At 46.6% G+C, this 12,399-nt stretch overlaps 1 protein-coding gene across 1 annotated transcript; it reads left to right on the forward strand.

Moving 5' to 3' along the window:
• The first annotated feature begins 746 nt into the window (after nt 1-746).
• Nucleotides 747-2,871, forward strand: LOC112746888 (protein FAR1-RELATED SEQUENCE 5-like). Its single transcript, XM_072217367.1, has 3 exons — nt 747-778; nt 841-1,883; nt 2,009-2,871. Exons 1-3 carry the CDS (start codon nt 747-749, stop codon nt 2,869-2,871), a joined length of 1,938 nt encoding a protein of 645 aa, XP_072073468.1.
• Nucleotides 2,872-12,399: the final 9,528 nt, after the last annotated feature.

The following is a 12,399-nucleotide window of genomic DNA, read 5'->3' on the forward strand; positions in this document are numbered from 1 at the left end:
TATCTTTGAAAAGTTATTATAGAAGTTACATTTTTTAACTTCTTCAAAAGCTCTTAAATAATTTTTTGAAAAATTAAAAGTTTATCTAAAAAATTGTACCAAACACTATTAATATAACTTTTTATAAGTTAAAAGTAAAAAAAAAAAATAGTTTTTTAGTGTTTCTCAAATGGACCCTAGAAAGTCAAATTTATTATTTTTGCTTACAGAGTCTCAAAACAAGTTTGTGGGGCACGGATTCGGTACACGGGTAGTGTTAGCGCATCCAAACGCCATTTAGGAGTTTGGCGTACCGGTCAGCCAGGGAGGGCAAAAATGAAATACGACGCTTTTTTTGGGGGCTTTCTGCAATTTCATATAAAATAGGAGGGCATGTTTACGATTTTTAAAAAGCATACAATTAAGTTGATTGTTTAAATTAGCTGCACACTCAGTATTTGATTAACAACTATTACTGCCGCTCTCTTCCTCCCCTGCCCTTCCGTTGCAATCGCACTCTCTTTCTCCTGTTTCCCCTCCGTCGCAATCTCACCCTCTTCCTCCCCTTCCCCTCCGTCGCAATCGCATCGTCCCTTCCTATCTCCACCACCGAGAACGACTGAAACCTCCCCAGTCAGCTAACTTCTTCTCCCCCCACCAACTCAGTGTTAACGATTCTGTTTAGGCGGATCGAAGCACACAATCAGCCTCACCACATCTGACGACCACGGTACCTGATCTGTATTGTCGGTTGGCTTCGGCAGTAGATGGCTTCGCTGTCTCCATCAATGGAAAGAAGGTACCCGCTGTATTATGACCCTTCACTTGATTTACAAATATCCCCCTTTTTCTTCGTCATAGGTCTGAAATTGTCTTTGAAGTACGTCCCACAATTTTGCGTGTTTCGCTAAATTACCGCGTTGTTGCTGTTTGGCACAGGGTTGCCGGTGATGAAGATACCACTGGGGGCGAAGCAAACCATGGAGTTGGATCGGTTGAGGGCGAAGGCTTTGCAGGGTTGGAATCGTACGAGTACGATTTACAGGAAGATGAAACAGAAAACGACCATCCGGTTGAGGGCGAACGCTCTGCAGGGATGGAGTCGGACGAGAACGACTTTCAGGAAGACGATACAGAACACGACCGTCATGCAGAGGCCGATGTCGACAATGGGGATGCGGTTGAATTGGAAGACGGTTTGGACGGCGCCGGAGGAATGTCTGAGAATTATGCGGAAGAGGAGTTTTACGCCGTTGATTCCGCCGAGTCCATAGGTTGGATTGATTTTTTGAACCTGAGCGCGGAGGATGTTCTCCGGTTTAATTTCGCAGATGTTGACATTGCATTTGAGTTCTATCAGCAATATGCAAAGCACCATGGATTTGGCGTGAGACGTTCCAGAAGCGAAAAACGCGGCGAATTAAGGATACGGCAGGAGTTCGTGTGCCACCGACAAGGGTTCCGATCCCCGAAGTTCTACTCGATGCCTAACCGGCAAAAGAGGCCGAGGGCCGAGACACGGTGTGGATGCCCTGCAAGGATGTTACTCCGCATGGACGATGAATCAGGACGTTGGCACGTTGCGTTCTTTTCAGACGCGCATAACCACCACGTTCTTGAGTTGCGATTTTCTTCCATGCTCCCGGGCCATCGGAGGATGAGCGAAGCGGACATCCAGCAGATGAACGACATGCGCAAAGGGGGCATTGGCGTGTCCCGAATCCACGGTTTTATGGCGAGCCTGGCCGGCGGGTATCATAATGTCCCGTACACAACAAGGGACATGCACAATGTAAATGCGAAGCAACGAAGGGAGGGTGGCCTAGATGCGGAATCGTGCTTGAGGTATCTCCGAGAGTGCAAGGCAAATGATCCAGCACTGTACTACAAGGAAGTCGTTGACGGTGAGGGCGTGTTGCAACACTTGTTTTGGTGTGACGGCACCAGCCAAATTGATTACTAGTGTTTGGAGACGTGGTTGCGTTTGATGCAACGTACAAGAAAAACATTTACCTTTCACCTCTCGTAGTATTCTCCGGTGTGAATCACCACAACCAAACGGTTGTCTTTGCCGCTGCACTGGTGGCAGACGAGAAAGAAGAGACCTATGTCTGGCTGCTTCAGCAGTTGCAAACTTCAATGAAAGGGAAGGCTCCCGTGTCCATAATAACCGACGGTGACAGGCAAATGAAGTCTGCGATCGAGCAAGTTTTTTCAGAGGCTCACCATCGACTCTGCGCTTGGCATCTACTCCGAAACGCCACGAGCAACATTGGAAAGCCCAAATTCACCAGGATGTTTAGGGATTGCATGCTCGGCGACTACGAGGTCGGAACATTTCAGAGAAAGTGGTTTGAGATGGTTGAGAAATTTGGAGTGGCCGATAAAAGATGGGTACAGGACATGTACGAGAGAAGGCACAGCTGGGCCACAGCACACATACGGGGAAAGTTCTTTGCCGGATTTCGAACAACATCAAGGTGCGAGGGCTTGCACGCTGTGATATCACGGTATGTTAAGTCTCGATACAGCTACACTGAGTTTTTACGTCATTTCCATCGATGCTTGATGTTCGTCCGCGCAAAGGAGGTGGAGGCCGATTTCGAGTGCGCAAAGGGTGACCCTGTTATGACCACCAACCTGAAACAGCTGGAGCGGAGTGCAGCCGACAACTACACTCGTGCGATATTCTATTTGTTTGTTCCCATTCTTGACAGGGCCTGTGTAATGAGGGTGGTTGACTCTGAAGACAACGGTTCCTATTTTATTCACACCGTCTCTCGATACGGCACTCCGGGGAAGGAGTGGCGTGTTGTTGCGACGTCTGATACGAGGGAGGTCCGATGCACGTGCATGAGAATGGAATGTTTCGGGGTCCCTGCGAACATATAATTGCGGTGCTTGTTCTTAACAATGTTCATGAGATCCCGAGGTCTCTGATATTACCGAGATGGACCAAGGATGCAAAACTTGTGGCGGTGGAGTCGATGGGCGTGATTTGGGATTCTGTACAACTGACACAACACTGGTGCCTGATGGATTGGTACCGGAAAGTGTGCAAGATTGCATGTCACAGCACCGAAAAGTTCCAGTTTGCAAGAGACATAGCCGTGCTGATGCTGAAGCACTTCGAGAACGAAGATGCAGGGAACAGCAGTTTTCAACAGGAGGGGCCACCTACGGAGGGTGGCAGACCCCCGGCGCGAAATCCACCCAGGCGTAATACAAAGGGTAACGGTGTTCATGGTGGAAAGAAGACCCAGCGATGTCGTTTGTGCCGGGAGGTGGGACACAACAGGACGACGTGTCCGGAGCGTCGCACCATGGAACCATCCAGCTCAGTTGCAGAAGACATGGATTCGATGGACACTGACATGGTGGGTTGGTCGCTCTATAGACGATGTAGTTAAGTTTTCTGCTCTGTTAAATGGATCTAATAATCTATTTTTTACATTGGTGTCAGGTCTATGATAACCTATCCGGCGATCTGTATGCGACCGCGAAGATTCCTTCGTTCGAATGCTCCGATAGTGACACGCATGCCGGGTTTGCTAACAGCGACTTCACTGGGACCAAGACGTCCGGGCCAGTCATGTCTCTCGCCGATTGAGCAAAGGGGGCCGACAGTCGTCACCACCGTGTGTTGCAACGGCAGGTTGGTCGAACCCTTTGACGTTCTCCGGTAGGTTGTAGCCGCACACCTAGTGTTGTCTGCATGTCAAATAGGTACAGAACCGTCTACATGTCGTCCACGTTAAAACAGTTTTTTGGTATGTTGGCTTTCCGTGGTATGTAAATGTTCTACAGATATCACCGTTTTTAACCGAGATTCAGGATGTGTAGGGTTTAAGTGGTGTCATGCGAATAGCTGCAAATCGACTGTCAAAGCTGATGTATTATTATTCGGTTGTTGTCCACCGTTTTGTTGAACCGGACATGGTAGTTAGGGGCATTTTTACAGCCATTCTATGATCAGTGGATATTTTGTATGTATGGTAAGTAGATATTTTGTATGTAGTTGGTAGTAACGTTCAGTGCATATTCAATCGCGACCTAGAAGTTCTTTGTAAGGGATCGTTGCTTGTGGATGTAATTTAAAACAGACGCTTAAAACAGCTGAAGTGAGGAGTACTAAATGAAGCACGGCAACAACTTCGAATCAATAAACAACCACGCACACTACTGATTAGCATTCTGAGGGTATTAACGCCTCAGTGGGAAGTTTCAAAATTAAAAAATGCAAAGATACAAAATGCAGGTGAAGTGAATCGAATTACATTCAAGGTTCACAGCTTAAAATAACATTCAAACTTCAAAGGCAAAAATTGACATACATTTCTAATATGGGCAGATCAGTCCGTTTGCAATGCTACGTGCACGTTAACGACAGAAACGATAATCGTGTTTATCATCCAAAACATAAGCTAATGAGGGGAAGGTAGAATTGTATTCCTGCGCCCCAATAACATATAGATTCAAGATACAGATGTATGGACATGCAGGTTGCACCACCGTACTTGACCGAGTTACTTGGATGGGGTTGGGGACGGTGGCTTGGGGTTTAGGGGACCGGAGTTCTCAATATACATGCAGCCGGTATTCTTGCGGCACAAGCCATTCGAAGACACAAACATGGCCGTGTCTTAGTTGGCATGCAGTTGCTAAGGCAGACCAGCCAATTCCAAAGCATCCGTTCGTCCTCCCGACGTAGTGCGTAAACCGAATGGTCCACGCGCCCCTGTCGTTGGTAATCGTAATTGGGCTATCCTCGCATACTCCCGGCAGAGGGGGGACATTCGGCTGGAAGTGAAGACATTTCTTTGGGTTAGATCAATAAAATAGTTGAGTAGAACAATAGGATATGAAATAGTTGCCCTTAAAAACAATTGTCGGCACACTTACGAGAAAACGGTTTGCCAGGCGGTGCATGATTGGAATTACAAAGAACGGATTGGTCGATCTGAACCCATCGGCTATGTGCCTTGACCTGGGGGCCGACGGATCGGTTATACAAGTGGAGTCCGTCCCGGGGCCGGCATGGGCCAAGTAGTTGATTTCCATTGTGTGACCGTTGAAGAACATGACGTACATTGTGTTCTGAAGGGCATGGTAACGGAACAGCACAAGCCACTGATCCCTTAGGCCATAGCGTGCCCGGACACCGTCCCATCCTCCATGAAGCACGATCCTCCCATTAGGTTGCATATTCCACCCCACGCGATGACGATGTCCTGTAGGCGTGGTTAGGGTCAGTGGTCGCGGTAGGGACCGGCCATATTCCCGGGAGAACCGTAGCGGGAGTTTCTGCAGTGGATGGTGGAAAAAAAGGGTTAGAATGTGCCACAGATGGATGGATTGATGATTGCAGGTGGTAAAGGAATTGAAATTGGGTTCTATACCAGTGTATCAAGGTCGTTCACCGGGATTATCGCGAAGAACTGGACTGCATAGTTGCCATGTGCGGGTATTGCCGGAAGACTTCCGTTTCTCAAGTTTCTGGTGGAACGTAAAACAGCATAAAACAAACGAGTTAGCCGAGTGCATACCAATAACCCACTAGAATGATATTGTTACCTTCCGTAGTTGATCTCAAAGTATGTTGTGTCGTGGATGGCCGCATAGAAAAACTTGGGTTGGTGATACGATAGCAGCATTGAGTCACCGATTCGTAGGTGGTAGTGTTTGTAAAAGGCTCGCCAGCCTCCGGTGAAAACGACTTGATGCGGATGCTCCTCCTCCACAAACCACGAGATGCTCCACGACTGACCGTTTGTTGTGATTACCTCGACGGGGTTGCTCATGTTATCCCGTACAACGTTGGAGAAGGCCACCGGCAATCTCTGCAGGAGCAAAAAATCGATAATGATGTGGGCTTGCATGCGGGCCTTGGGGTTATGTGAGTAGAACAGAAAAAGTGAAAACTTACAATTTGATTCTCCATGTTGGGGATTATGAATCTGAAGAAGCGACAATCAGCGAGCGGCGGCATGGTGATACCTCGTGTGCGATTTATTTGATGGTTTTGGGTTCTTTACTGGCGGAAGCTGTTGAGTATCCAACAATGGCTTCCCTTCTTCGAAAAGTATGCGATTCTTTATTTTTTGGGTAACGTACAAACCTGCGCGCGTTAAACAGGCGAAACAACTCCCGCCGATTAAAGTTATTTTTTTAATAAATAACTCTTAAACCTGATTAGAGTGGACTTTAATGGGGCATTAATATAGTTGCACTTACCAATGGAAATTACTGGATTTCAAAAAAAAAATCGATAACCACCGAATGAGCACAGTATTTAAATTTAGGCCTAATCTAGTGTTATCATTCATTCCATTGCGTGGGTCAGTGAGTAATGACTTCGTATTGTCAGCCTGGACTTGGTGATGGATGGATGGATTGATGTATTCGAACGACGCAGATAATCACGATATTTTTTTCTTTTTGTATATTTAGCGTTTTTAATATTTTTTCCCTGGAAAAAAATTTATTTAAATTGTTTGCACATGCTGGAAGATAACATTTGCTTCTGTGTTGGTGTTGGTCCGGAGAAACCGAGTCGAGTCAAAACCCAGATCCCGTACTCGTCCAACGACCCGACATCAAATAACATAAAGGGCCCAACATAAGTATACAATAACAGTAGGGGCTCATAAAAGTAAAAAGAAGTATGGCCCATGATATAAACAGTCCACGAAGACTGTCCGTCAATTGCAGAATGCCGAACAATGTCACATAACATAACCGTTTTCAATGCATCCAAGAACCAAAAAAATTGTGGTGCATGAGTTAACCAAAAAAAAAATGTTGTATTCCGCCACTTCAGTCGTTTCTTACTCACGCACTCCCTTCTTGGCGGCCAACTTAGCAAGCAATGCACTACTTTCCTCGTTGCATCTTCCCGTTAACAGTGCAATTGCCATTTTTATCCTGATCTTCTCTTCGTCCAGCTACAATGGTCAATACTGCGTTTATTAGAGACACACAGTGCGATTGCATTTTACCTGTTTGCATGCGTTTACTTACAATTGGCAACACCGCGTACGTGAACCTGCGTCCCATTGCCATCCACTGCATGACCCAAATGCCAGAGTCTGTACTGCTGCTGTTTTTGGGCACTCCCGGTGCGGACATGATTTCCATACTGGCAAACTCTGGGGCGGCCTTAGAGCGTAAGTTTTTATACCCGTCAGTTGCAACAATTCCATCCAGGGCAGTCAGCTGGCACACATACAAAAACATAAAACAGATTAGCGTATTCGGATAGGACGATGATCTTACTTATGTTCGTCGCGTACCATGCATTGTATGACACGTCTCCTTCTTGCCTTTGATTCTTTAGTCGCATTCGTGTCAAATTGATAGACTTGCTTGTCCGACAGGTCAACCACGGCCAAGAACCAGTGCTTGTCATAGTCTTCTTCTACTACTGGCATATAGACCTGCGATCGATAGAAAAAGCCGAAAACCATCAGAGACTCAAAATTCAGTCTGACCATGACTAGAACTTGCGTACAAGAATCTTATTGGTCGGTAGCTTACAATGCGCAGGTCTTTCGTCGGGTGCAAGTGTTCTTCCCCGTATCGCTGTGCCAAAATTTCAGGGTGGACGCCCTCCATTACATCGGACTGGTTACTCAGGGAGTATTCAGAGGTTGAAACAAGTCATCGTCATATGTCAACGGTACAAGGTTCGTGTAATAACAGATAAGGTTAAATCATAGTTATGCATTAAAATAAAGTACGGAAGTTTGTTTTGGTCGTACCGCAAAATTCGGGTGCAAGCACCACACGGATCGAGGGTGATCTCCATCGGTTTGTCCCTTCGATGCAACCATGATCGTGATCATCTCCATTATCTGCTAGTCAAATCCGACAAAATAAAAAATCGGACTTCAGATGGAAGTAATAAACCCCGGTCAGTGGAAATAAATCCATTAATTCGAAGAGGGTACGATCGATTGCTACGTGCCTTCTGGGTTGGTTGCCGTCCGTCTAACAGGCATCCCATGTCAGAACGAGTTGCATGCTGCGACCCGATGCGTACAACGATCTCCCTGCGGTCAACAAATGGAAGATGTTACACCATGAGGGGAATTTTAACTGCCTTCCGGCATTAATGACGCCGCACGGCATATTCAGCCGGTGATGTTCAGATACAACACCCACGTTGGGTCAGAGTCATGGTCGTAGACGTAGCTACAGATGTCCATCGCGTGCTGAGAGATGGGCCATGCGTTGGTGGTGTTTGTTCCCTTCTTGGTCAGGTTTGAGGGGGGTCGTCGCGGAATATGCTTGTAGGTGTTGGCTGTCCGTCCGTGGCTGCTTTCAGGCTTTGATGAGCTCTCGTCGGACGACGTCATTGTTTTAAAGGGAAAACTGCCTTTTCTGTTTTGCGTTGGCTGCAGTCCATTGCGTCCTGTCGGGTTGTCTGCATTGTTGGTCCGTTCGGAGGATATAGTCCCTCGGTTACCCCCGTATAGCTTTTCCTTAAATCGATTGAAGAAGTTTGTAGCCATGCCACCCTTCGTGTTATTTTCGTCGAGGTGAGTATTTGACCTGCACATCTTTGGGTACATGGCCCATTTCGGATCCTCGTCTTCATCGTAAACAGACATTTGGACGTCTCCGCCACTGCTTATTATTGACGACTGATGATGTCTCTTCTTCATCGTTCCTGGAAACATCACCTGTCTACGGTTGGGAATGGAGGTGCGTGACATCGGGTTGTGCACGTGTACCCTATCGGGCACAGGTTGTCTCTGCTTCTCGATCCGGTTTCCATCCGACGTTGCGTTGACTTTATCCGCATGTTCCTTTGGCCTCTGGGTGTCAGGCTCTCTGAGACCGCCCACCAACAACCGAATGGACACCAATTCCGATTCGACCCTGTCCATTCGGCGTTGCGCGCTCTTCATTTGAAAATCGTAACAGATCTGTCAGTTGGTTGGATTTACATATTCAGTTAGAGCAGAAAGTGAGACGAGTGTTACCAACCTTTGTGTTCTCGAGCACCTCCGTCATTATTTCCAGCAACGCGTCGTTCGGAGTGGCGTCGTTGGGGCCCGGTGTTATCTGCTCCTCCTAGCATTGGGTGCTTGTTAGTTCGTTCGGGTATACTACTAACTCATGAAGAATCGGGAGTAGAATAATCATAACTACCAGAAATAAAAAAATAAATAAACAAAAAACGGTTGATGCACCGCAACCGTACCTGGGCCGTCTCATGGTTGAAGTTGTTGGATGCAGCGGGTGTCCCATTCTCTGCCATTGTTGGTTGCAGTATCGGTCGTCCGATGAGTTGGTCCGCGTTGGTTGTGCGTGGATATGGTTGTTTTGAGACCGTTTGATTTGTGAAGATATTTGACTAGGGTAGGTGTTGGCCGGTCAAAAAAGTTGGGTCTGCAAACACCTTTCTTGGAGTCTGAAGAAGGTCAGCTCCATCCAGGCAGGATGCATCACATGCGTTTAGAATTGCACCGGTTTGGCAACCACGGGTGCTGTCCAATATTCAATCCCTTGCAAAATCCTTCCTAAGATAGCAAAAGGTGACCTGCCATAGCATGAGGGGGCATGAGGTCAGTTTTGCTATACACTTCTTTAGTTTTGCTACAGCGTAGCGCTCAGACGCGCAGTTGTGCATCATGATGGGTATGTCAATCACGTCATATCGAACAACGTAAATGCCCCTTAAATACGGAAACATATAAAACAACTTATTAATCAATATCCTTTAACTACAACGAATAGCAAGAGATTACTTGACAGTAAGATAATTACATATGAATTAGTATTTTCGAAGTTTTTCATATACAAAGATTATGACATGCAAAGAAAACGGGTCACATATTTAATGTTGATGGTTTAGATCGTCAGCTAACAACTACATGGTTTAAGATGTATCGGGCCCGCGGTTGGGGGCTATAATCGACCGTTCCGTGCCAAGTTGGCGTCACATGTGTCAGTGAACAAGAAGGCTGTTGGGATGCGAACACATTATGGCATTAGCAGAGAGGTGAGTATGAAACCTCGTTGCGCAAGGCTATTTCAAACGCCAGTGTTTTACTCCCCTCGTGAACTATTGAACACACAATGCAGGGATCCTCTTCCATAAGCTCGTCCTCCGTCGATGCACCGACGCCTCGATGTCACTGTGGCGTGAGATCGCCAATCAGAACCGCTTGGAAATGTGACTATCCGGGCAGAAGATTTTATGGATGTTCCGGGTACGGAACCAGCAGGAAATGCTCGTTCTTTCAGTGGTACGATCCAGAGCCCCCGCCTCGTTACTCCGACGTCATTCGCAGGTTGCTAGAAGCGAACGAGGGCATTAGAAGCGAGAACACGGAGTTGAAGAAGACAAGACAGGAACTCCTAGACGAGCTGCGTTCTTTGCAACATACTTTGGACGAAACAAGGGCAGATCTGGAGGCCGCCATTTCAGCATCTACGGCCATGGAAGACAACATGCTTGCGAGTGTCGCGACGACGAGGAGGCGAGGTGTTCTGATCACCGCGCTGATATCCGCGATCATTTTGTTGGTTTTTTACCGGTGAATATCGCTTGATGAGAATTTTAATCTGTAATTTAATTTTTTTTCTTGGTATTCACGACTGGAAAACATGAGTAGTTCAATGGATTTGCCTAGACGTAATTGTTGCGTGGATTTGACTGCACTGGTACTATCTTTTCAATCTAATAAGATAATTTTCATTACGCATATTCATTCTACCAAGTATAATAAAACATGATACACATAAATCCATTTGAAAAACATATTTTAAGCATGGCCGGAATACAAAGAACGATACAAGTAGTCCACATTTATTCGCGACGGATTTACGCACCAAGTGCCTACCGCTTATGTGATCGAATCACAATAGCGGCCGCTCTATTAGGGAAGTAGACAACCCACTCCCACAGTTATAACGCGCTAAAGGTTCATGTCACTCGGCCACTCACCATTGAATGCGTTGACTCTGTGTCGGTTAAGTAAATTAATCTGAACCAACGAAATCTCCGTCAGAAAATCGCCGTTAGCACCTCTTGCCCGTTTGTGGTTGTTTTCGCGCACTATGATCATGCGATCACCGATGATCGTCACAGGATTCCATGGAACGCCGTATTGACCCGCAACTCTTCGCTTCATGAACGGGACGACGCACATGGATTCCAAGTCAATCTTGCACCATATGGTCGATAGTCCTCGGTGCGGGGATCGTTCATAGCCGACGAGGTGTGGGATGCCGTCGAGCACACGCAGTGCCTGCACGTGCTGAATTAAGTTACGGTTTATCCTTATCTTGCTCAGAATAAATGTGTCCGCATCCAGCACTACCACATGCGTTGCAGTCGTCAAACCACGTCCACCCCAGTTTACCCACACGGCCTTACCAAGGTGAAAAGTTGAGCCCTCGTCAAGGTGAGTTAGACGTTGATCGTTTATGTACGCGTGTTTCCACCTTCCTTCTGCCGAATTGAAAACATTGCAGTGCAAAAACCTGTCTAAGACGTGCCTCTTTGACATATGGACGACGTAGTAATTGTCAGTTCCCGCCCGGTATCCAAACGCGTATCCGATGACGGCTTGTTTAAGTAGTTTGTCGGCCAGATCGTCGAGTTGACGAGCGATTCGCATCAGCGGGTTCCATAACAGGAGCCTCAAATCAGGACCATTCGTGCTATACTGGACGCAGATCACACCGCAATCGGAGCCGATAACATTCCACCATCCGCGTGGACCCAGTTATTCTGGCATTGGCGCGGCTACTCTTCCTCCGCCTACACAGTCCACAATGCAAAAAGCCTGGGTTGAACCGTACCTCTCCGGGTCACCAATCTGGAGCAACACATTACGGTATTTTCCAACATTTGTGAGCGTGTTGTCTTTCATAAATCTCTCAGAAGACAGTCGGACACGCCAGGTTGTGCTTGCGGTTCTGCATCTCGCCGCCGTCTTCGGATCAGTTCGAGTGAAAATCTCCATCAAGAGATCGTCTGAAAGGATCTGCTCCCCCATATCAGCCATCATTTCCGGAAATTGATTTTCCATATTCAAGTTGCTTTTCTTTTCCTACTTATTTTTTTTTCTTTCAAGTCCGTGTGTTACACTAGCGACAACAATGGCAATCGAGTAGATGGAAGCGTATATTATACAGTTTCCACATTTGCTGTATTATATAATTGTTGAGCGCGTTGCGTTGGGCAACGTGGTTATTCTGACTATCTTGTTCCGCGGGCCGTCTGAAGCAGTCACTCGCATCACATCAAGAGACGTCAAATCCCGTTAAATAAAATAAAAAATTAAACATCGTTTTTCAAGAAATATCGTGATATTATGTGACAGTAAATTAGGTTTATTCGAATTTCAAAGAAGAGGAAATGGAAGAGTCTTGCCACAATACCGAGGTAAGCTTTTTTAAATT

The sequence above is a fragment of the Arachis hypogaea genome, chromosome 15, assembly GCF_003086295.3.
Source record: "Arachis hypogaea cultivar Tifrunner chromosome 15, arahy.Tifrunner.gnm2.J5K5, whole genome shotgun sequence".
Classification (NCBI taxonomy): domain Eukaryota; kingdom Viridiplantae; phylum Streptophyta; class Magnoliopsida; order Fabales; family Fabaceae; genus Arachis; species Arachis hypogaea.

What these genes read in the sequence shown, in the direction of transcription:
- LOC112746888 (XM_072217367.1), top strand. Translation starts at nt 747, where the DNA reads ATGGCTTCGCTGTCTCCATCAATGGAAAGAAG. An exon ending in TCTCCATCAATGGAAAGAAG is followed by an intron (nt 779 to 840) that starts GTACCCGCTGTA and finishes TCTTCGTCATAG; the next exon opens with GTCTGAAATTGTCTTTGAAG. An exon ending in CTACAAGGAAGTCGTTGACG is followed by an intron (nt 1,884 to 2,008) that starts GTGAGGGCGTGT and finishes CACCTCTCGTAG; the next exon opens with TATTCTCCGGTGTGAATCAC.